Below are 25,368 nucleotides of genomic sequence, written 5' to 3' on the forward strand. Positions count from 1 at the left end.
ACATCAACCGATAATTAGACGATCTTAGGTCTGCTGTCATGACTAGAAAAATGGTCTCCAACTTTTATTTGTACCATGGACCAGTTTTACCAGAAGCAATATTTTGATTAATTGGCACAAAATAAATGATGGGGGGGGGGGGGGGGAAATGCAACATTGCGCTGAATCGAATTGTAGTAACAAGTGTGAGCCCAGCCTTTTTGCTAGCTTTCGAGCTAACATTTTTACTACCCTATCACAGGCAATTTAGTCCTCTATCAACCAAACATGTTTTAGGATTCTGGGAGGGAGCCAGGATACCCGGAGAAAACCCACACACGCATGTAAACTTCACACAGACACGCGGGAGCCAAGATTTGAAGGCCAAACCTCAAAACTGTTTGGCAGAAGTGCCATGCATGCTATGTGCTCCATTTTTTTCGGGGTGGATTGTAGTTGTGCATCTGACCTACGATTGAATCAACAAGTCAATATACTGTATATACAGTATATACAAATAAAATTCAAAAACTGGTTCTGCTCAGAAGGCAAGCGGAGTTAACAAATGTACAAAATCAAAGGCACACAAAAGCGGCTCCACTTTTGGAAAGTTGACGTATGCCCGCAACCTTGCGGTCGACAATGATTATATTAATTGAGGAAAAAAGATAAAACAGAATCCTTGAACTGCCATATACGAACTGCTGGATGATTGAATTAAGAAAGCGTGGCCCGAGCGAGCGCACTTTGCATAATGGGACTACAAATAGGTCGGGGAGGAATAAGGTCGCATAGAGTGCATGAGTATACTTCACATTAAAACAACTGTTGTATTTCCATCTCTCCCTGTCTTGTACCATAAGTAGCTTCTTTTTGCTGCCACTACTGAAATAACATACGTGCTGTTTTTGTTTTATTTTGTTTCCCGGGAATAGTGGCATAATATACACACACACAGTATGCGTCCTCCTTGCAACAGGCCAACCACATGCATCCATGTTCATCCTGTTCCAATGAGACATCGATGTATTGCATGTTTGTCTTAAATTCCCCACACCAGCATTATTATTATTATTCTTTTTTTTACTTGGCGAACAGTTTAGTGCCGCCATTTGCGTATCGAACCTATTTGCAAGAGCGATTATCCTGAAATGTGTGGGGTGTGGTGAGTGATATATCCTCCCGGATCTGCTCAAAAATGCAACATTGAACAAACAAAAAAATGAGTTGTGAATTCTAAATTCACTCCATCACCACCCTAAATGTTATAGTTAGGAAACAGAAAAAGTAGTTTCGCTAGGTGCTTGCGTTTGAACAAGAGAGGCGATCAACAACGTACTCTTCGAGCATGGCCAAATCTTAAAAGCAAGCAAAGATTGTTACGGTGTTCGGATAGCAAGCAAATATAGTCAAACCTCGGTTTTCGACCATAATCCGTTCCAGAAGGTGTTCGAAAACCGAAACCATGTTTCCCATTATAATCAATGTAAACATTTTTAATCCATTCCAGGTCGAGAAAACAACTTTATTTAAAAGCCTTTTTTAAAACTATTTTACACCATAAACTGTATACACATGTAATAAGAGAGCAGGCAATATGCTTGCCAATGAACAGCTCATATCCCGACAGTTCCGGTTTCTTTCAGGCGTTTTCATTCTTCAAATGCTGAGGAGGATTTTATTTTAGTTTCATCATGTGATTCATTTGTCTATCGGGTTAAACAATAAGGACGCAAAGTTTCTTAACTGTTGACAACAATAGCGGCAATGAAAGAGTTCGAGTGACTGAACCTGTGGAAAAAAGCAAGATCCATGTTACCTGCGGCATAACGATGTACAATTTGTTTGGCCTTGGCGGAGGTCTGCACTCTGCCGTGTGCCATCCTCGTTCCGTTCTGCACTCTGCCGTGTGCCATCCTCGTTCCGTTCTTGTTTAATGACTCTTTTCATACGTCTTCCTGTGTTCTACGCCGTGCCTTGCTTTTCAATTGTAGCGATGAATTACCAATGGCGCTATATGCGTGCATCCTTGCATGATCACATCCATCCAACCCCCCGCCCCCGCTCACCCCTCCTTGTACACACTTCATAAAATGGGCTGATTGTCTGATGCCTCAAGGACAAACAGTAATGGGTTGAATAACTTACATTGGTCGGGTAGCGGCTGTCAATCCGCCCACGGTTTCCCTTATTACCTATTACACGGTCAGTGGCGTGTATACCAACAGTATTGGTCGCTCGCTTTGTGTGCGTGCCACGACTCTGTGCAGTGAAAAACTTTTGAGGAGACGAACATTTCAGTGAACGGCAACAATTCAGGCGATTTGCAGCTCGACTACTAGTCAGCGTGGTAGTTTGTTGGGTTAGAGCAAATAGGCAAGTGTTCCACCGAAAAAATCTGTGATGGAGCGTGTTAAGTTTACTGTAAGCTAATTGCGGGCCACCTTGTTTGTAGTCGAACATTCAGATCAACACACAGCGGAAGTGTCTGTCCGTCTTCTTGATTTGCGCAGTCAAAAGAAACAGTCAAAAGAAACATACGATACGTGACCGACTCAGACTTGACTTGAGTGGACAATCTGAACATTCAAATCATGGCTGTCATGTCGCACATCACTAGAATTGTTAGCTTTTACTTGTTTTTTTAGTCGTTTTTATTAGTTGTTATGGTTTTGAAAATGCTTTGTTTTAGTTTAGTTTTGATATTAGGTTTCGTTTTTGTCAATGGGAGGCGGCATGGCTCACTAGATGAATGTGCTAACAGTGTCAAGCGCTTTGAGTGCCCGTGGTAGAAAAGCGCAAAATAAGTGACAGCCAATTTACCAATATATGGTGTATTTGTCAGGTGACTGAGGAAAAAAAATGTCACTAATTCTTTGGCTTCCTTCTTGTACATGAACGTACAATACCGGAATAAATACATTTTAAAATCACCCCTGAGAAATTGTTTGATATTGATCAAGATGAAAACATTTTCACTTTAGTAATAGTTAGTTTTAGTCATCTGTTTATTTTTAACACAAGATGTAGTTTCACTTTTCTGAAAGTATCATTTTTATTAGATTTTTTTTTTCCAATTTTAGTTACTTGTTCGTTGTTGTGAACTATAATAACCTTTGATAAAACACCCCACATCACAGGATAGGCAGCTAGCGTCATCTTTTAGAGGCAGTTGATAATAAGACCTTTAATCATGGGGGGCGCGTGAGCAGGGGGGGTAGGGTACTCATATTTTGCCTCATCATCAGTGTGCCGAGGTTTCGTGGGACAGACGGTAGAAGTGACATGGAACCGGGAGTGCTAAAGGGTTTAGTGGACGGAAAAGCCGGAACTGCAACAGGCAGGAGGGAAAATGCAAGCACCGCTCCATGAAGTTTAATCAAGTGCCTGAGAGCGAAGCATCGTGGTCATCAATCTTTTCAAAATGGGGTAGGAGGAGTGTGCGGGGGAGCAGAATGCGACACGAGCGGAGAGGTCAAGGTCTACGGGAGGACAGGAACACGAGTGGGAGAAAATGGACAGTGGATTAAAGGAAAGGTAGTGAATGGCTGAGTTGGTTCAACGACCCCCGTCCTCATTTCCTCACTCTGCGGGATATGCCGCAGAGGAAAGAAGCCGCTGGGTAGGGACAGAATGAAGCAAATAGCTTGGTGCTGGAAAAGTGTCCTTGTAAAATAAGTCTGAGATACTTGAAATAGCTAAGCAGAGAAGGGGATAAGAATTTCACCATGTTTTAATGAAAAAGATTTACCTCCACTTAATGACTTTCTTAACATGTCAAGTTCAAGGTATGCAGACTTGGATTGGACACTCAAAACTGTCCCGAGTTGTGAGAGTGAATGCAAATGGTTGTTCGTCGATGTGTGCCCTGCGATTGGCGGGAACTGGTTCAGGGTGTACCAAGCCTGCTGCCCGAAGACAGCTGGGATAGGCTCCACCCTTGTGAGGATAAGCGGATTAGAAAATGGATGGATGATCAGACTTTCGTTTATCCACTTGTATGGTTTTTATGTCACCATTAAAATTGCCGTTTGGTTTCACTTCCTATTCATTTAGACGGAATGCCTGGTTCTTGTTAGCGGGCCGCCTTCGTAACGCCTCCGGGCAGTTGTTTTAGACCTCAGTGAGAGTGGCCTAGAGGGACTTGTGCCGCCGTAATTGGCACATGATACGCTTGGATGCCCTCCGACATCTTCTGTATGAGAACAGACACAAATAGGAAGAAATGGCCCCTCCTGATAATGCAACGTGTAGTTTTAGTCAATCTACCTGTTATGCTTACGTGGTACCATGACATGACAAATGTCATCAGGTCAAACAACGTTTGAAAATCTGGGGTAAATTCTGGAGTTGGTTCGTGAATGGAGAGGTAAAAGGACAAAATAAGTTATTTCCTGCTCAGGGTGTCAGGCTGATGTTAAAGTCCAATTTTTGAGACTGCTCTGCCAATTAGCGGTGATCCGATTGATCGGCCACCGATCGGCCGGTTTCCTTGGAAATGTATGTGAGCGGCATAAATTTCATTGCTGAACATTAAAAAAATGATGAAAAAAATAAGTTGCTGCTAATTGCTATCACGTAACTGGCAGCCGTAGACCTCACTCTTGAATGACGGGTATTGGAATCTGCAGTATGTAACCCTCATCGGAACACCCAGAGTGCCAATAGGTTTCCTTGTATCTCGTTTGATCAAATCGTGTCTTTGTTTTTAGACGCATTTGCGATCACAAATGCGTTAGCTGTGTGTAATATCGTCATTTAAAAATAAATTCGCATCACGCCATACATCTTTTTCATTGTTGCCTTAAATTTCACGTAATTTTTTTTTTAAAATGCATATACACTTTGATGTTTCCGTCTCTATTTCTAAGCAGTCCCTTGCATCTAAATTAATCACATAGTCTCGTCATCTCCTATTCCGCTGGAACTACCTCATCAATTTTGCGCCTCCAGTCGAGACCACTGTCATTTCGATTGTGAATCCCTGAAGATTTTTTTGTCTTTTTGTCATGACGCAGAAGAAGAAGAGGAAGACTGTTAATAAATTCATGAAACATTGCAGAAGTTCACCCAGCCCTCCCCAACTACCACCATCAAAAAATCGAGTGCCTCCCCCCATGGGACTATTTTCCTGGCTGCTGGTACATTTTACTACATGTCTGTTGAAACTGGGAGGCCGTTAAAGCTCAAATGGATGGCGGTGCACGACACAGAGCCTCCGAGATTCGCCCTTCCTTTGGAGATTTTAATTTGGACTGATTCTTCTCTCGGGAATACTTGGAGACTAGTTTGTTTGTTTATTTATTTTATTTCTTTCCCCGAAAAGCATGACTTCAGCTTTCCTTTTTAAGCGTGAGCCTCACTGGCCATGACGTGTGTATGCTGGTGTATGAAACACCATGCATTTTTTTTTTTTTTGTCTGCAGATGCTGTACGAGATTGGACAAGCCCAGTCAAAGCCGCACGGGATAAATTTAGCCCCTGCTAACACCCTTGGAGGCCTCTTAATAATTGAGAAGGCATCTGCTCCAATTAATGTGGCCCTCTAAATGGAATCCCTATTTAAATTTTCCCTAACTGGGTCACACTCTCTCTCTCTCTCTCTCTCTCTCTCTGTGGTTCAGTAAGGAAATAAATAAAATAAAAAATAGCTGCCTTCTACTTTTTAAATGTTTTCGGGCTTTCTGAAGCATCATCTGGGATACTTTTTGCCGGAGGTTTCGCGAGCGCACAGGCACAGCCGAAGACATTCGGCACACAATCTGATGCAAGGAGGCTTTGACATTTTGCTTCATTTCAGCTGGGTAGAAGGCGAAGAACGGGAGCGTCTATGAACTTTTGCTGCTTTTTAACCTGTAAAATCAAGAACCGCGGGGGTGTTGGCATTGTACATAGCTTGATTGTTTGGGGCTGAATATGTTTCAACAAAAATAGTTTGTATTGGATTTTTCTGGAAAAAATGTTTCTGTAAAACTGCTTTTATTGATTCTGGAGGACAAAAAAAACAGCGAATTATAAACATAGAACATAAGCATACAATAACAAAAATTGAATAATGGGATGTGTAAATTACTTGATGGGATGCCGTTCATCACCTCAAAACTCCATATAGAGCAACCATTGTAAGCAAAGTAACTCCGAGACTTGGTTTAAGTTGTCTTTTTGGATTGGGTTACATATGTCATGTACTGTACACACCAAGAAATTCCTTTCGATGCGGCTGTCGAAACATCCATCCATCCATCCATTTTCCGAACCGCTTGATCCTCACTAGGGTCGCGGGGGGTGCTGGAGCCTATCCCAGCCATCTCCGGGCAGTAGGCGGGGGACACCCTGAATCAGTTGCCAGCCAATCGCAGGGCACACAGACGAACAACCATCCACGCCCACACTCACACCTAGGGACAATTTAGAGCGTCCAATCAGCCTGACATGCATGTTTTTGGAATGTGGGAGGAAACCGGAGCACCCGGAGAAAACCCACGCAGGCCCGGGGAGAACATGCAAACTCCACACAGGGAGGCCGGAGCTGGAATCGAACCCGGTACCTCTGCACTGTGAAGCCGACGTGCTAACCACTGGATAATATCTCCCCAACCCTTAAAAAGTAACTGGTCGATGAAGGACATCTGGTCACATGACATTTTTGTAATTAAAAAAAAAAAGACAGTTAATGAACCCCGTTGCACATTTGTATTCCATCAGAACTGTGTTTGGCTTTAAAATGACGTTTGTGAATGTTTTCAGATAATAAGGTCAAATTTGGGTTGCTGGTGTGTCTCCAGTTGAACATGGTTCACGCCCTCATTCCCTTTCTCACATAATTCCTAAAAGTCTGAACATTTTCCCAGTGAGTTTGAAATATTCACAATCTTGACAATAAAGTTTTGTTTTTTTTTAAACAGTGCCGTCTTCTCTCTGCAAGACGCGCTAATTGGAACTTTTATCTCAGTCTGTTGTGGAATGAGCTGCTCTTGCCCTCGCGTTGACTCTCTTCCTTCTTTGCTTTCCAGTGCAGTTAAACACACTGACTAATTATTGCACCCGGTTTCACCTTGCTCACTCTTTTCTTGAGAACAACCGCAGTTAGGAAAAAAAAATAATAAAGAGGGTAAAAAAGTTGCAGCTGTCGCAAATTCCCAAGAGAGTCTCTAGAAATTGGGCGATCCCGTTCTCTGAGTCTGGCTGTGTTTGTCCTTCAGCCGCCATGTCTTTTTCTGTTTTGAATCAGCAATCTGGGAAGCCCGTTTGCGAGTGTGTGTCGTCCTCTCCGTGTAAAGACATTTTTTGAATGTGCGAGGGTGTGCGCATGATGCTAAGAATAGCGCCGTGGGCCTTAGCAACATCCGCTATGCAACTGGAAGCTGACTCATACGGGAAGGCTGGACAATTTATTCCAAGAACGTAACACATCGAGCTTATCCCTCTCCTCTTTATGGTCTAAAACGATGTTTACCACGCCCCCTTGGTTCAGTCCATCTCATCCAGAAATGGGAAAGAAATTGAGCCATTTTGTGCATACTATCAAGGATTAACAGTGATTTCATGAAAATTAAGTCTTGCTGAAATTGGCCTGTTTTGTGGTCATGGTTCAGTCTCCTAAAAATGAACCATTGATGACACTGGCCCCCTGTTGTTGGGCCAATGCAGTATCCTTTTTTTTGTTACCAGCCTGTGCTGAGCACTTGATCACTGCCCACTCACTAGATAACACTTGATACCGGATGTGCAGGGCAGCACAGTTCCGAGTCTCTGGCATTCCTATGTGGACTTAGCAGTTCTCCACGTACTGTTTTCTCTGGACACCCTGGCTTCCTTCCACATTCCCAAATGTCTATGTCTCAATTGTCCATAGATGGAAACGTAACTGTGAACGGTTGTCTGGATGTGACCAGTCTGGGGTGTTTTATACCGAAAGTTCTCAGAAGCTAATGCTAATATGTGCTAACATTGCAGTTCAGTTTACCTGACTTTTGTTATGCTTCCCTGTGGACCGGTAGCCAGACTACGGCCATCGCTTCAAAATATGTAGAGGCACTATTACAGTATATAACTTGTTATATTAAAAATATAATTATTGTCACTGAATAGTTTTCATTATTTATTCAGAGCGGCTCACTCATGGATGCAAGCAATTAAAAAATCCTTGATGCAATCTTCCTTGCACCTACTTCAGACTGTTGTTCTACGACATCCTTGTGTAGTTAGCAGGACATGAAGAAGAGGCAATGAGGAGAGGGAGAAGAGAAACTGGCACAGAATCAGACTGACTCAGATGCAGCGTTGGGGGGGAGGGGGGTTGCCGGGTAAAGTCAGGGCAGTGGAAGAGAGAAATTAAGCCATTTCAATGGATGGGAAAAGGTAAAATGGGAGGAGGAGGAGGAGGAGCTAAGGGTTATGAGAAGTTCACACAATTGCGCAGCGCCTGATAGACGTGTATTTCCTCGCACAATGAGATCACCCATCCAGCAAACCGCTGTGATCCCGAGACATATCGGTTCATCAACACGACTGCGCTCTGAATGCAAGTAGCTGTTGCGATAAGTCACAAAGCAAACTGAAAAAGAAGAATCTTCTTTTTTCCTTTTTTCTTCTTTTACTGTTTAAAGCAGAAACACAGTTGATCCTGACGCAAGAATAAGTGGCATGGGATGACATATCCGGGCCAAATTTCCTGCTCTGAATAGGTACTGTCAAGAATTCAGATTGTTGGATTCCAACCTGCATTACGGCGACAGACTATCCACGCTTCACTTTTTAGCCACAGATCCATACAAATATTGTTAAGTAATATTATAAAACCAACACCTTGTATAATCTATTCTAGGACGAATGGTTTCCAAGAAATCATGGGCGTCAAATCCAGCAACGAACCTCCACCAAGTCCACTTCTTCTATGGGAGAAAACCTCCCGTTTGTGGGTACATTAGCCAGAATAGAAAACATCTCCTATTTTCATGCATTTTGGCTAAGCACTTTCCCGAGAAAGCGATGTGTGACAGAGGGTGAATCATGGCCCATTAACTCCAACGTATTACCTTGTATGCCCCGTCGTCTGTCTTCTAAAATTCTGCTCGATAGAAGCACGACGACACCCAAACAAAATCTCCTCAATCCATAATTGAAGACGACGGCTGCTGTGCTGTGTACGAAAAATGTAACGCCATTACTCAGGGAGAAAGTTAGAAGCGACGGAGCTCAAATGCCTCCACTCCGCATCGCCGGACACGGAACTGACATACTGAATAGATAGATAGAGGAGTGATGGCGTTTGGTTGGTGACAATGACACTGTAAAAGAAGACACAGAAACGGAAAGAACAGAACAGGGTAGTTTAAATTTGCCATCCTTAAGCTTGTGTCCCACTTACTGGAGACAGGCCCAGTGGGGGCCATTGATATGTGAATCTCGATACTAATATTACGGCGCAAGTCTAAAGCGATAACTGGCGCAAGACATAGTTCCATCAGTCCCGTAACTGCTTTATGACACGAGTTCAAGGGAGAACATTTGGACTAAATCTGTTGCTCCTTTTGAGGAATATGTTAAGGATTTAATCAAAGCCTCCATGATATGAGTACCAACTCTCACAACGCTGAAAACAGATTGTTCAAGCAGATTGGAATTGCAAATGCAAAACCCTCTGTGGTCCTCATCTCCGAATGGCTAACGCTTCCATTGAGATAAAAATATATTCGGAATGATTTTTGAAAATTCTAGTCCGACTGTCTTACGCAGGAAACACATATGAACAATCAAAAACAATTTTAAACCGAGACTCTCAATATATAGTGTGGATTTTCACCTATTGTGGTTTAGTCTCAAACATACTGTATTCCTTGCAACTCGGTGCGAAGGTTATTTATTCTTTTGTAGATGCGCGCGCGCGCACACACACACACGTGGTTGGCTTGTATCCTTTGACACAGAATGGGATAGGGTCCATGAAGTGAGTCACTCTTCCACGCCTCATACAGAGAGCCAGTAGAGAAGTGTGCCTGCACATAAAGACAAGAAATCTGCCACCTACAGCTCTCGAATGCTCCTCTGTGGGCGTTGAATTCGGAGGGGCAAACCATCTCGGTGCAGGGATGAATAAAACAAGAACCACTTGGACTGTGCAAGTGTGTTCGTGAGCGTACGCGTGTGCGTGTGTCTGTGTTTGTGCGCTGTGTGATTTTTCATGCAAGTTCCTTTGGCTGGCACTGTATGGCGACACGGCAGATACAGGTAATGCTTCTTGGAATTGCATTCACCTTTATCTTTCGCCGTGAAACAAAAAACACACGGGAAAATAAATTGCACTCACAGAGGTGATAATCCCTCTCAACAGGCAGCAACTCTACACGCGGTGAGGTTGATAAATAGCACTGCTGCCCAACCACGAATGCATTCTTCTTACAAAAGTGGCAACCAGTTTTACTTCCCGCATTCATTGGGTCTCTCGACCAGAACTACCGTATTTTCCGGACTATAAGTCGCTCCTGAGTGTCAGTCGCACCAGCCATAAAATGCATAATAAAGAAGAAAAAAACCTATATAAGTCGCACTGGAGATTTCCCCCCAAATCGCGTTTTGGGGGGAAATTTATTTGATAAAATCCAACACCAAGAACATACATGCCATTTTGAAAGGCAATTTAGAATTAAAATAAAATGGAAAACAGCACGCTGAATAAGTGTACGACATGCTAACCTTACATGACGCATAAAGAACGAACTGAGAACGTGCCTGCTATGTTCAAGTAACATATTAAGAGTTATTTAGACAACTATAGCACAAAGAACATACAAACGAGTTCACCAAACCATCAGCGTTTGTCACTTACGTCAGACTCATCGTGGTTTTATCAACACAGGTCTAGAGCGGCCTCTTGTGGTTAAATGTGAAAATAACATGTGAAATGATATAATAATGTGTTCATAATTTCACCCATAAATTGCTCCAGAGTATAAATCGCACCCCCAGCCAAACTATGAAAAAAAAAAAAGTGACCTATTGTCCGGAAAATACGGTAGCAGTGTTCAACTTATTGACCACATTTACGTAAACAAAGGACCGTGGCTAAAAATAAAAGGCCTCCATTTTAATGGAGCATGGAAAATCCCATTCAACCCACCTCGGAGTACACACTGAGTGGCCCTCTGTCGAATCTTTCCGAATTGAAATGAAAGGAGTACAATCCCACACAAGCATAACACAAGCACACTCCAGGTTCACAGTAGCAACCTCTGCAACACTGTCCTGCCCTCACACTTGTTCAGTCAAAAACGTGACTCTGTATACTGTTGGACACACAGGCTGCTTGCAAAAATCACATTTTCTCAAGTAGTCCCGAGTGTGAACGGCCTCTTGCTGTGAACAGGGCATTCAATTCCGCCGTTGCTTTTAAGCAACGGTCCCAAAGCTATGAACAAGTCCCAGAGAAGACTGGCCATACTTATGAATTACCAAGAAAAGGTAAAGCATACTATCCTTGATATTACTGGCATCATTTTTCTCGGTAATCAAATATATGACTACGTTTACAGGATCTTCGGTTTGTCTTGCGTTTGACATCTAAAGTCGGGTGATGCCACAGCCTGACAAACTAAACTCTGTCTTGAGCTGAGGAACCCCTGAATTCATGTGTTGCGGCGATGAAGATTTTGTACCAAAAACGGGAGCGATATTTAGTATGGAAATGGTGAGGCGACAAACATTTGTGCCATAAGGCCCGAGGGGTGGACCGTGCAAATCAGCGCAAATCGAATAGATTCTTCTGATATGAAAATAATGTGACATTCGTCATCTGCATGCATCTCTGTGTGCTTCCTCCCCACTTGCAATGCATTTTTGTTGGCTTTGCGTCGATTTTGTATGTAGTGCACATAAAGTTTATGGTACCACCGAGATTTTTAAGAAAATGTAGTACATGATGGAAAGTATAAAAACAAATATTGCAGGCTGTCTGTGCTATTCTTCTAAATTTTATGTGGGGACGGTGGCAGTCAGCTGCTTCACACTTCTGAGGCTATGGGTTCGAATCTTGTCTATTGTCCGCTTTTGTGGCTTTTGTGCTTTCATGGGTTTTGGGAAGGTTACTCCGATTTCCTCCCACATTCCGAAAACATGGATGTTAAGCTCACTGAAGACTCGGTCGGTATTGCCCATAAGTGTCAATGTGAGTGGTTGTCTGTTACGTTCTCTGTCATGGCTGCCTATCAGTCTTGGGTTGACCGCACCTGCAGTCACCTGGAGTAAGCGGCAGCTCACCTGCCATAATGATAAGTCATCTAGAAAATGGATGGATCGATGTTCTTTTTACCCTGTTTTTCCCCCCATGATTGTTATATTGCTGCCTCCAAGGGAGGAGTCGCTGCAATGGGTTTGGGTTTTTTTCTGGATGAAAGTGGCAGAGTGATGTCATCATCATCATCGTCATCATCATGTGCTCACAGAGGAGCCTGTCATGCCCTTGGCATGACCAGCGAACAATTAATAAAATGTCGATATTCATTACCAGCCCGTCAAGACTGCCTGACGAGGTGGGGGGGGGGGGGGGGGTGAAAATCCTTGGGAGGTTTCCCCACAGAGCGTGTGGGACCCCCTTCGGACTTGCCGCTGCTAATCGGTTTGCAGATGGAGGATTTTTATTATGCTCTTTATGACATTTTAACGGACTCACTGTTCGTCAGGAAGGTGGCTTGTCAGTGCACATTAATATTAAGTAGGACGCGTAGTCCATGGTGGTGGGACACGAGTGAAAAGAGAAGACAAGGGAAGCGAAAATAGATTGATGTAGGTAGGTGCTGACGGTGAGTGTCAGGCTCCAAAGTGGAACACCATCTGGTAGACTGCAGAGTTGTAATTTTAAGACATTTTGACATGGTCAATAAAGTAGAGTTAACATGTTTCAGTCCATAAAACTTTATGCTTGAAGGGCATTTTTTTTAAAGTAACATTTTTAATTGTATACAAACGAAATGAAAGTGAAAAATAGTAAAACTACTCACCCTTAGAAAAATGAATACATAATGCTGTATTGAATGAATACTTAACATTTTCTTGGCAGCATGAAATTGCTTGTTGATCCAGTCAATTCTGAGATTTGGGGTTCTAATCTCAATTCTGTCTTTCCGTGTCATTTGCAAATTCTCCCTGTACTCAAGCGGGTTTTGCTGTGTACTCCGGCTTCCTCCCGCATTCCAAAAACGTGTGCTGCAGATTCACGAGGACGCTGCTCAATGTGAGTGTGAATGGTTGTTTGTTTGCCCTGTGATTGGCTGGCGACCAGTCTAGGGTGTACCGAATCTTTCACATGAGCTGGGAGGAGCTCAAAGCCCTATAAATGGTTGGGTATTCAATATCTCCCTCCTCCAATGCTGAGCTGAAGTTTATGAGATTTGCCGACATCATGCTTGATAACGTTCAGTTTTTTTTGTTACTTTTGACGCTGGGAACGCCAAACTGTAGCACCTTGGAGGTTCCACTGTATATAGGCAGTAGATGGGAGGGGGGAGTGAGTGTGAAGGTTTGTCGACTGATGATAAACCCAAGACGTCAGAAGGATGAGGACAACTCAGCAGCACTGCTGTGCGAGTGTGTGGGCAGATGAGGAAAGAGAAAATTGGGACGTTAATTTGAGAGAGTGAGGCGTAAAGGTGAATGCCATGTTGATCAGTCATCGGTTTCCCTATTCATATCTTTATTTCAAACGCATCTCTGCTGTCTACTCTGTACTGACATTATGAGCGGTACCTGCATGCCTGTGGGCATCGACGTTTCTATTTGGATTCCTGTGTTATATTGGCATCTGTTTGTGTGCACAGTCTCTGTCGATGACTGTATTTTTTGCTAAGCCAGAGCATTGAGTGAATTCCTCTTAGGTCTCAGATTCAGCTGCTTGCGTCAAGGTCATGGAGGATGGCTATTTAGACGCTGATCTGCTTCTGTCGGGAAGCCTCCAGAGTCTATGATGGTTGTAATGGGGCGTAAAGGACAGGGGCACGGGGGGGGGCGATAGAGGCGGAGGGGACAGCGAGGTCGGTTGGTAGGAACAGAAGAGGGTCATGGATGAAAGGGGAAAAGGCAGGCTGCAATGATGTGGCTTGAGAGGATAAGTAAGAATTCTGTTGATGGATCAACATTTTTCCATATCACGTGTCCATCAGAATCTGAATCTTGAATCTCAGTGCCGGTCTTCCACTGTGGAATTTGCCCATCTGTTTGTGTCTCACTCAAATCAAACGCTTTTGTGGGAGCAGTTTGGTCTTGTGCAAATGAATCGTTGCACACCCAGCGATCTCTAGCGCGGGGCCGATGACATTTTGTTACTATGATGACTGCAGTGAAACATCCATGAAGACAGTGGCATGGAGGTTTGGGGATGTCATCTAGGCTTTGGCCGCCTTGTGTCTAGTACGCATGTTTCCTCCCACATTCCAAAAACATGCATGACAGAATGATTGAACACTCTAAATTGTCCCGAGTTGTGAGTGTGAGCGCGGATGGTTGTTAGTCTCTGTGTGCCCTGCGATTGGCTGGCAACTGGTTCAGGGTGTCCCCCTCCTACTGCCCGAAGACGGCTGGGATAGGCTCCAGCACCCCCCGCGACCCTCGTGTGGATAAAGCGGATCGGAAAATGGATGGATGTATGTTTTACTGTATCGGTAGTGTGATTAGTATTTGCTCCACACCAATGACTCGGATTTCTCTGGGTACTCCCAAAATTCCCAAAACTCAGCTTCAATGGAAGACGTGAATGGAATGTGAATGTTTTTTTATCTGTGTGTCCTGTGGTGAACTGGCGACCAATCTAAGGTGTACATCACCTGGGTATATCACAAGGACAAGAAGTTTAGAATGGGTTGGTGGATGGGAAACCATGGAAACTAACACCATCGTCTCATATTAAATTTCTAAGATGAGTATGAAAGGAGGGAATCCCCCAGTTTCATGTTCCCCTGACATTTGTGATGTGTGCACATCTGCAGGCCTCTTACCACGACTTCAGGGCAAATCCTCCTCAATGTTCAATATTAATCGGGAGAATGAGCTTAAAGGCACACAATGTACTTAAACGGTCTGGCGTCGATGCACGGCAGCTGGATATCAAGGTTTGACAATGCGGTTTATGTTTTAAACAAAATTGGGTCGTGCCATCATGTATTCTCTTTTGTTCCTGCTCACTTTTTTCATCATTTCCTGTCATTTTTCCATCCGTTGTATTGAGAATCATTCCTTCCCTGAGTCCAAAGTATCACCAACATAAAATGGGCTATGATTTTTTTCCAATTGTCACACAAGCATCAGATTAAATCATCCATACGTGTAATGTAAAATATTACACATGTAACACATACACACAACAAACGACGGGAATTGGGAAACAGGTTACAGTCCTGTGTGACTTCTCCTCAGAGGTTTTGTTGGAATAAAATGTCCACTGAAGCACAAGTCACTTCGGCGAGAAACGAGCGTGAGAGCTTTTTCAGCAGTGAGAACTAGAACAATGAAACTTGTGTGAGTAACGGTGTGTAAAAAGAAACGGCAAAGAGGACAATGTGCTGGAGTGCAGTGGAAAGAAGAAAAAAAGCAAGCAAGGAGAATGAGGAAGAAGAAGAGGAAGAGGAGGAGGGGAACGAAACCTGTTGAAGGAAAATGAGGGCCCGGCGGAAGATTGCTTGAGAAAAATGAATAAATGTAAGAGAAAACTATGAAGCAGAAAAGTAGAATGAAAAGAAGGAGGAGGGCTGCATTAACGGCGAGGAGGAACAAATCTTAGAAAAGGTTAACTTGTGGAAGCAATGTGACATACTGAAGGAATAAAAATGAGGGATGAAGCGGAAATTCCAAGCTTGACAAAACAATTTCTATGTAAAAAGGAGTCACACTCCTGCCAAAGATATCCAATATATGCAGTGGCGAAACACTATTTAAACTCCCTTCCAAAAAAAATTGGGGGTTGTTTTTTTTTTTGCCGACAAACAAAAAGTTGCAATATGCAATCTGACCCTCAGGAGGCAGCGGTGAGCCACAGTCCATCCAGACAGCTGGAAAAATTCAATGCAGAAGGAACACAGGATAGCTTTTACCATCTACTAAATCAATCGCAACTACCGTCCTTGTCATTTCTTCTGTGGCAAGAAGCATTACAAACAAACAAATTGGTTGCAACTGGAGGTGCCGATCACCAATAATCGTTGGTCAGGCATCGACGTGTTGGTCAGCTCGCTTACTGATTCGCTATTATTCTCTGTAACAATGACTGAATCAGGGTTTGGATTTCCTCGGTGATGACTGAGAATATTTCATCTCAACTATTGTACTTGTAGCAGCAACTGTGAATGCCCCACGCCCTGGCTTGGTGAATCCCCATCGATTCTCACCCCCAGAGAACATAAAGACTCTGTGTGGTCTGAATCCAAGTTCCAGAATAAATGCGCCTTAGCCCTCACACACCATCGGACAATCTGTCAGGATCATTTTTGGAGCCTTCAGATTATCGGTCTTTTGCTGGCTTTGGTCAGAAGGGTGCTCAAAATCTGATTATGTTCCTGTGTCGCTTGCTTTACTGACATCCAGGAATCCTCCTGCCTTGCTGCCTTAACTTGAAACCCCCCAGACCCCACCCCCCACAACGGACCACTTGCGTATGAGACTGCAGACTCGGAACCAAAAGCCGTCAACTGTCCGTCCTTTAAGTGCATCTGTCACTGGCTTATTGAATGGCGACTGGCCTTGAGTTGAATCAGTTCCTTTCAGATAGTCGCTTCAACTGTTGGCTAAATATGGGGGGAGGTGGCAGGGGGTGGGCATGGTGCAGACCGCAGACCCTCCATCCACCTCACCTTCATTTGTGTGGAAGGAATTCTATCAGCATTAGCGCTTTCACAATGCGTGAGCGAAGCAGAGCTCTACGACACATTCTAGCAATCGCAACAACCTTGGCAGAGGTATGGTGACAAACGTGACAAGGGACTCAGGGGGGCAAAGTGAACTACGACTGGAAATTCCTCCTGGCCGCTCGCCTCCTTAACGATGGGCGGAATGAGTGGAGGAAAAAGCGATGAAAGAAGGTGCGGGGGGGTCGCAAAGGAGAAATATCTCACTTGCACAAGTTAGGTTACCTTGGGGGTTTCTTCTTCATAACACTGTGAGATGTACTGGCTTTTTCGCTGTCATTTGGCCCGCATGCATATAAATGTATATGGTAAGTTTCACAAGGCCCAATTTTAACAAGGGGCCAATAAGAGGACTCTTCGTGATGCAAGAAAATATAGTTGACTTGGTTATGGCATAATGGACAACAATAACGAAAAAAAAGGCAATTTTTAAATTAAGTGAGATCTATAAAAACTGGAGTAATTTTCTCATATCTGATCACAGCAATCTTTTGTTATGAACTTCCATCTTCTCCACAGCTTTTACAAATTTGGCATGGCTTTGAGATGAGCCTTCTCCAATCTGAAGGCTATTTTCCTCTTGACACTAACTTCACAGATGGATGCCCTTCCTGTCTCCAACTTTACTTTTTTTTTTGTCTGGTTTTCGAATGACACGCGCTCGGGTCGACTTGACTTTGAAACACATTGTAAGCCATTCACAGCCACGTTTTGATCCTACAAGACAAGACAGCAACCTCTTTGGTTTGCTGCTCAAACTGCTGTACATCAGCCTCCGCACACGTGTCCGTCATCATTCTTGTCTTGTCTGTCGGCGTTCTTGACAGATGACCATCCCGAGTGGTGTGCCTCATTGCTAAATCGGATGGTCCGGTGATCTATATCTTCACATCCATGTCGTCTAAGTGGATTTGGGTGGAGACGAAGAATGCTGGAATGGCTCCCGGCGGGCTGATGTGATGCCTCAATTTCTAAACATGCCGCCGCCATTATAGATGATTGTGAATGACTTAAATGGAAGCAATAATATGAAGCGCTTTGGGGTGGGTCGGATCTTTTCAAACGTCCATTTATTTTTTTTCAGTGCCCTTGACTATATTTAGCTGCCTGTTGGCCAAGACTTTCTTGAAAAGTAGGTTTTTAACCTCAATGGGACATTCCTGGTCAAATAAAGGTTAAAAAAAATGTTTATGAAGAATCATTTATTTAATTTGACTAAATAATGGTTTGAAGTGCTCAAGAGAGGGGTTTCCTTGGAGGTCTTGGAACACAAGATTCCAAATCTGACCTCATTTTTTTCTTGAGCACATCAGGTTTTAAGAACCAAAACAATAATATATTAAGGTATAGGTTCCGCAACAGGTGCATTTTTTTTCTGACTCATTATAACGATGAATTACAATGCCTGGTAAAATTCATATTTGCAAGCTTTTACAGTATGGTAATATCACAAAACCCTGATGTGCGAGAAAAAAAAAGATATTTGAAGTAATCAAAAACCCATTTTGGGACACGTCCTTCAAATATACTCTGGAGTTAATTCTTTAATGTGTGTAAACAATAGTCACCTGAGAGAATTACTACTTGCTGTTTTTAAATGAATGTCAAGATGGTATGGACGTTTGGTTGATGTTGCTTCAGTGGATAGTGCGTCCACTTCACAATTCTCACATTCTGGATTTGAATTTTTCAGTGAAGCCTCTGAACATCATCTGAGTGCAGATATACGAGTACGGTACATTAAAGCTCAGCTCATGATCATTCTGTCATGATTGTTTGTGACCAACAGGTGGCACTGTAGGGCTCTTCCTGCAGCTGCACACCTGTTGGTCGTTATGCAATTGTCAGGTCATTGTTTGCTTCTGTCAGGTTTGTTTCAGTCATGTTGCGGTCATGTTTCCGTTATTGAGAGTTTTTAGCTTCTGCCATGGTTTTTGTTTGTTATTTGGATTAGTTTTGTTCTTTGGACTTTGGTTTGGATTTAGTTTTCTCTGTGTTTTAATACAATTCTTCAAGTTCACCGTGCTCCTCCCTCGTGCCTGCTCTTTGGGGTCCTCTACCACCTCGCAACGTGACACATTCCGTCATTTGCTAAAGGATCGTAATCTATAAAAGATAATTTGGAGTGTTGTGGTGATTGCCCTGACAAGCACACAAATGTTTCAGGTAGGCTGTAAATTAATACTGAGCTAAAAAAAAACACACACACACACACACACATTGCCCCTATCGACAACACCTCTTCTTCTCCGCCTCCTCGCGGCTTTTAATTTCACTTCTGGCAACCCAAGTGCTTTTGAACCCACCCAAGGACAAACAAGTTGATTTCTCTGCTCCTTATCAAAGAACAAACAAGGAAATGGAATATCAAAACACTTGAACAAGGGCAGACGTTTGATCAATTCTTCTTAGCTACTCCTTCGGCACTGTTTTTTGTTGTTGTTGTTTTTTTTTTAATGCATAGGCTAAGCGATACAATGTATGTAAGAGGTTGTCCAATTCATCTATTCTCTTGGTAGTCATTACGACTTGATGCAACAGCACCTGTGTATGTTGCAGTCATGCACGATCGCATACTTGTTGATGTTTTGTTTCATGGCAAGCAGTCAAATAACAAAGAATCCTTGTGCCCATACAGTGACATGCATCTTGGCGATGGATTTGACTGATCAGTCTATGAACTTTGAAGTTACCGACATGAAAGCTTTTGTTTCTTAACCTGAAATAACGCAAGCACCCCGATGCTCCCGTACCTTTCCCCTGCGGAGGATTTTTGATTGTTTGTCCTGCAAAATTCACAATTTCTTGCAGCATAGACGGTAACTGTAGTTGTCTCCTTAATAATATTCAAATGTAAACCATGTTGGTATGTATTATTTTATTACTAGAGGTATACTGTACTCTAAATTATGCAGACCGTTACTTAGATCTTAACTATATGTGATATACATTTGTTTTCTCAATCTGTTATTTGTACTAGCATGAGTTGTATAGGCGAAACGTTACCATAAGGGAAGCAAAAGTAGCATTTATGGCTTGTAATATAAACGAGCGCTAGGGTGGGATTTAAGTTTTCTTCTTCATATATTAGTCGAGCTTGTTTTGTTGCTCCTGATAACATGGTGATGTTTTTGTTTTTTTTTGCCATGATATTCTGTTTATTCTAATTGTATTACACTAGTGTTTGGTTTCTTGGGAAAACGGGATATTTGTGCTCGCTTGCTCAAATATCATTTTCATCTCATTTAAATCGAAGTAACGATCAATCAATGTAAAAAAAAAAAACGGAAATCAAGAAAAACCCGCTATCCAGCTGAGAGGTTGCCTAGTCTGTTTTACTACTGTTAGGACCATGACAGGATGTATGACGCCTCCTGTAGAAGGGAACGGGACATTGCGTTTGGACTCCAGATTAGTTTTATTTTACAGTCACTGTTGGCAGTTTCCAGTTTTAGGGTTAAAGGAAGAGAATAGAGTTAGGATAGGTTAAGGCAGGGGTGTCAAATCTATTTTTGTAGGGGGCCACATTTTAGTTAGTTTCTCTTGGAGGGCCGTTCTGACTGAAACCAGAGAAAAGCCTCCAAGAATAAGGGTTTATTCAACTGTTGTGTAAGTTAATGACAGGTTTGGTCACAAGAAAAAAGCTTAGAATATCTCTGAGAATTTAAAAATTTGATACAAATTTTAGTAAGCATCATGGAAGTTGATTTGCTTTTGCTGGCCACATAAAATGATGTGGCGGTCCAGATCTGGCCTCCGGGCCTTGAGTTTGACACCTGTGGGTTAAAGGATTAGGTTTTGGTTGAGCGTTACATGTAGGTGTTAGGCCTCAATTGGATTCAAGCTTGAGTCGGGGCTTGAGGCATTGTTCAGCTTGGGTTGAGCTAGCACAATGGCTTCTGATTATGGCTGTGGTTGACTCTAAGAAAAATATGTGTGTCAGGGCATCCCGACTGTGTCAGCCAATAGTTGGCATATGTGTGGCTTAGTACAAATGAATAGCCGAGTTGCTACGCAGCCTCGGTTCGAGCAATGTGTGTCACCACTCATCTATATTGCAATGGTATTATTAAAAGAACAAAAACTCAATCAGAGTGAAGGTGTTTACTGTTGCCTAACGCTGATGGTTCCCATTATTGAAGGATGCATATTTCATGAGGACTTCTGATGAAGCAGCAGTTGGCTTGAAGTTTACGGCTGCCTTCAAGCCGAAGTCGCATTTCAAACTTGAGGTGTCCTTGCTGAAGGTTAATTAAACCTAGTGCAAAGGGAATTAGGATGCGGCATCAGGTAGTCGTTATGTGGCGGGGACTCTCAGGTTGAATACTTTTTTTTTGGGGGGGGGGGCGGGAGAGTTCAAAATAATGAAAAGCAAAAGGCCCTTAATGAGGGTAAGCAAGTCGGTATCAGAAATGCTTCAGGGACAGTGTAGGTAATCTTCACCAGTTGTCCCGAGCCTTTTTTTTCCCCCCGTCGTGTACAGATTCATACAAGTCCATAGCTTTCGGCAACCGGCAACAATTCACCAATGGGGGGGTGGAGGGTTGCTTCATGAAATACGACAACACAAATCCACTGTGTATTTTCATGTATCTTTGCGAGTAGCATATAGTAAGACACCACAGAACAAATATAAAGTGCATGAATGATACAAGCAACATAAAAACTGAGGTATTTTGTAGATATGATATACACAAAGCCACATTTTTATTTAACTGTTTGAGCAGAATCCTCCTGAAATGCGTTAACTCGCCATACTAATAAATCAAGAGCCGCTTGGCCCATATTGTGCAGAGCGAGCTTGGCGTGTAGGAATCGCCTGTCACGATAAATCCATATTTCAATTTTATATTATAATATTTTCAATTGTATTTTTTTTTTTTTCTTCTTGGTCATATCGTCTCTGGGCCTTTTCCTCCATTGCAAAGACACTTTCCAAACATACTCATATTGCTAGCTTGTGGGTTTAATATTAGTGTTACGGGACAGAGACAATTGATGACTGATGACTTTCAAAATAAAATATTTTTCATTCACGGTTAATAAACCAGAAATACTCCGTTGTTGTTGTTGTTGTTTTTTTTTTCTTAATCTTTCATCAGTATTGCCCGGTCCAAAGTAGCCCGCGTCCCTGTATCAGTCTGTGGCCCAGTGGTTGGGGACCATTGATCTATACAAGTAAATATCGTGTGTCACAGATGAACTGGAGCATATCCGATCTTACTTGGGACGAGTGCCGCGATCATTACAGGGCGTACCTGTAATGATCGGCAGCCAAACCCAGCACAAACGTTTCACACCCTCATTTACACAATAAGATGATTTAACGCTACATAAAATGTACAGTACAGTATGTTTTATTGAATCACAAAAACACGGTGCGATCATCAGGGAAGAAACAGATTGCCACAAACACAGGAAACTCGCGACGATAAAAGATAGTGTGGACATTTTGAGATGCCGCTGGCAATGATCAGTGTCCCCATCCACTAACTAACCGCACATTTCAATGACAGAGCTTCTTCATGCTTTGCCCTCGGGCCACAGGTCTTTTTAGGTCGGCACAATAAGCTACTGACTCAGTTCCGTTCGTGGTTTCTCCAAATTTTTTGATGTATGACCACATTCCGAGCATTCTTTTGCTGAGTCATGTTTTCAGCACACATGGATTAGCTACTAGCTAAGCATGATCACAGATTAGCTTGAAGCCTTCATCATATTCAAGTGATCTAATGTTTTTTTAGATTTTGGAAAGCTTTCATTTATCATATCCAAAATCATTATCTTCCTGTCCCCCCCAACCCCTGAGGGATTTCGGCACAATTTGCTCTGCTGTGCTAGCGTAAGACTCTTCTCGTTGAGCAATACAACACCAATTACAGGCACAGCTTTGCCAATTTAATCAGTGAGTGTAACCTTTCTGGTTATTAATATAACCCGCAGTCAATTGCACTCTCAGTCAACTGTGCCTGCGTACACACACACACACACACACACACACACACACACACACACACACACACACACACACACACACACTTTCCAGTCATTGCCCTTCACTGCTTCGTCTTACACAATTAGTGGTTATGTGTTTTTTCATGTGAAGGAAGTAATGGAAAGCTACAACAAAAACTCTTTCCGTTTTTTGCTTGCACTGTATATTTTTATGGCTCTACTGTATGCAAAACATCAAATCCCAAAAAGCGAGAGGAGGAATTTTTTTTAATAAAGGATTCCTTTTTTTAAATGTTCTTTTTCTTTTTCGATAGGCGCCATCTTCGACGAGTCGGCGCGGAAAGACGATGAGGTGTTCCGCCTCGCCGTGGCTGACCTCAACCTGAACAATGAGATCTTGGAGACAGAGAAGATAACCATCTCTGTGGAATTCGTGGACGGGAACAATCCATTCCAGGCTGTGCAAGAAGGTACGAGGCCCTGCATGTTTTGTTGTGGTTGGAGTGTTGCTGATTCATTCTCAATTAGTTTGCTGTCTAAAAAAAAAAAATCCACACCAGACATGAGAAACTGACCTAGTGTTGCCACACTATATCATGGTTAATCACGACCACCCACTCCATATTGCAGATTTTATTTTTCCGCCTGGAATTAATCTATTATTGATGCGGAAAGCTGTGGTTTATAGCAAAATAATTAAAAAAAATGTTTTTCAGCAGTGCAATTACTCTTAACATCCTTGCCACATATGTCGTGCCACATGTCTGAAAAAAATGCAAGAAACTAAACTAACATTTCTCTCATTTTTTTTCTACTAAAATGAGTTGTTTTTTAAAAATCATTACTTCATAATAGCACAGTCAGTAGATGAAGCACAATTTTCTTCAGTACTTTGTAAGACTGCATTTTTCTCATGGAATTACTTGAGTTTCTCCGTCAACCTAAATACGATGAAATTTTATGACCTGGTTGACTTTAAAATCGCCCAATTAATGTACAAAGCACACAATAACCTGCTCTGCCAAAACATTCAGAAGTTTTTCGAAATTCGAGAAAGCAGCTATGATTTAAGAGGTACCAACTTATTCAAAAAACTCAAAACAAGAACAAACATCAAGCAAAGAAGTGTATCTATCAAAGGTGTTAATCTGTGGAATAATCTCGAAACGGACCTGAAAATGAGTAAATCGCTTGCTGAGTTAAAAAACAAATTCAAAAAAATAGTACAAACAACCTACATCAATCAGAGTTAAAATGATAAATTCAAAACATTAAATATAATGATAAATCAGAACTAAGTTGATAAATAGAGAAAGGTATATAAATATCCATTATGAATTTAAGAGAAAATTGACACAAGAGTGTCAGGGTGTGGAAGTATATAATCCCGATACAAACCAAAAGTTGTAAAAATATCACGGTTAAGGGTAAAGTATGAGCCTTAATGGAGACTTCTTTCTTCTTACTTTTCTGATTGATATAAAAATGATTTATTAGATACAATCACATAACGGGGTAGGACTAGATAAGTTTTTTACTTCTTCCTACTCCCTTGAACATAATAACTGTGTTGAATGAAGATTGATTTCTTTCTTTTTACTTTTTTTATCTACCTTATTTTCTGTCAAATTATTACTGTATATATGTTTTATGTTCAATAAACAAACAAACAAACAAACAAACAAACCTGAAATCATTTATCCTCAAGTCTTTGACCATCTTTTTTGAGTGTGCCCCTCAATACAGAAAGGTAAGGGGGGGGGGGGGATAAAACCAAAACATGCCCGATAAAATGACCACTTTGTTCTTATAGGATTGGGACTGCAGACAACTTTATTTTGAGTTATCGACAAGTGTATTCTTTTCCATCAGTCTTGCCCTACTGCTCCTTCACAATAACCCAGATACTGTAATACAGAAAGTGCAACTTCTCCATCTGAAAATCAGATTTTTAAAAAGTATATATTTTTAGGATCATTATGTTACTTCATTTATGTACTGCAGTTATATTGCTAATGCTATTTTCCAAACGGTTTCTTTCCAAAATGATTAAAACAAAAAAAAGTCATGCTTCTATTAATTTGAATTTAGGCAGACCAAAGGTTTTAACTTTTATTTTGGATCTTACTACAACTAGCCACTAAGTAAGTCACATTTATGGCTTGCACGGTGAATGCAGCTTGTCCTTATTTCCTGTTGGCTGGTGCTGAGCGTGCCGTCACATTGTCTGCCAGTCTCATTGACTGCCTGCCCCTCTGTGTTTGATTCACTAGTAAACACTCGTTCATGTTGGTCATGGGAGGATGGAACCATACAGGAACATATTCAAAAGACAAACATATGGCTTGTACGATTTCCTGGTTGTCCCTAAATTATTTATGTAGTATCTGGAAAATCTGCATAAATGATTTCTGTGGTATATTCACATTATTGTCAAATTGGTTTATTCAGGAGAATAAAAAAAAAAGTAGATTCAGATTTCAATGATACCGCAGAACCTCCAAAGTCAAACCATCGGGACCAAAAGATGGAAAAATATTTTTTGCGC

General features: G+C 42.1%; 1 protein-coding gene across 4 annotated transcripts in view; it reads left to right on the plus strand.

The window, feature by feature from the left end:
• Positions 1-25,368, plus strand: part of grid2 (glutamate receptor, ionotropic, delta 2) — a 377,460-nt gene that overhangs the window by 41,795 nt on the left and 310,297 nt on the right. For all 4 annotated transcript variants that reach the window (XR_015100984.1, XR_015100985.1, XR_015100986.1 and 1 more), the window contains exon 2: positions 23,135-23,290. Coding sequence is in view for 1 of the 4 variants with exons in the window: in XM_086111957.1 (XP_085968083.1) it covers positions 23,135-23,290 (156 nt within the window). In the remaining 3 variants the exon portion in view is untranslated. The remainder of the gene's footprint in view (positions 1-23,134; positions 23,291-25,368) is intronic.

This window comes from Hippocampus guttulatus, chromosome 5 (assembly GCF_054856545.1).
Source record: "Hippocampus guttulatus isolate MCC_2025c chromosome 5, RoL_Hgut_1.0, whole genome shotgun sequence".
Taxonomy (NCBI): domain Eukaryota; kingdom Metazoa; phylum Chordata; class Actinopteri; order Syngnathiformes; family Syngnathidae; genus Hippocampus; species Hippocampus guttulatus.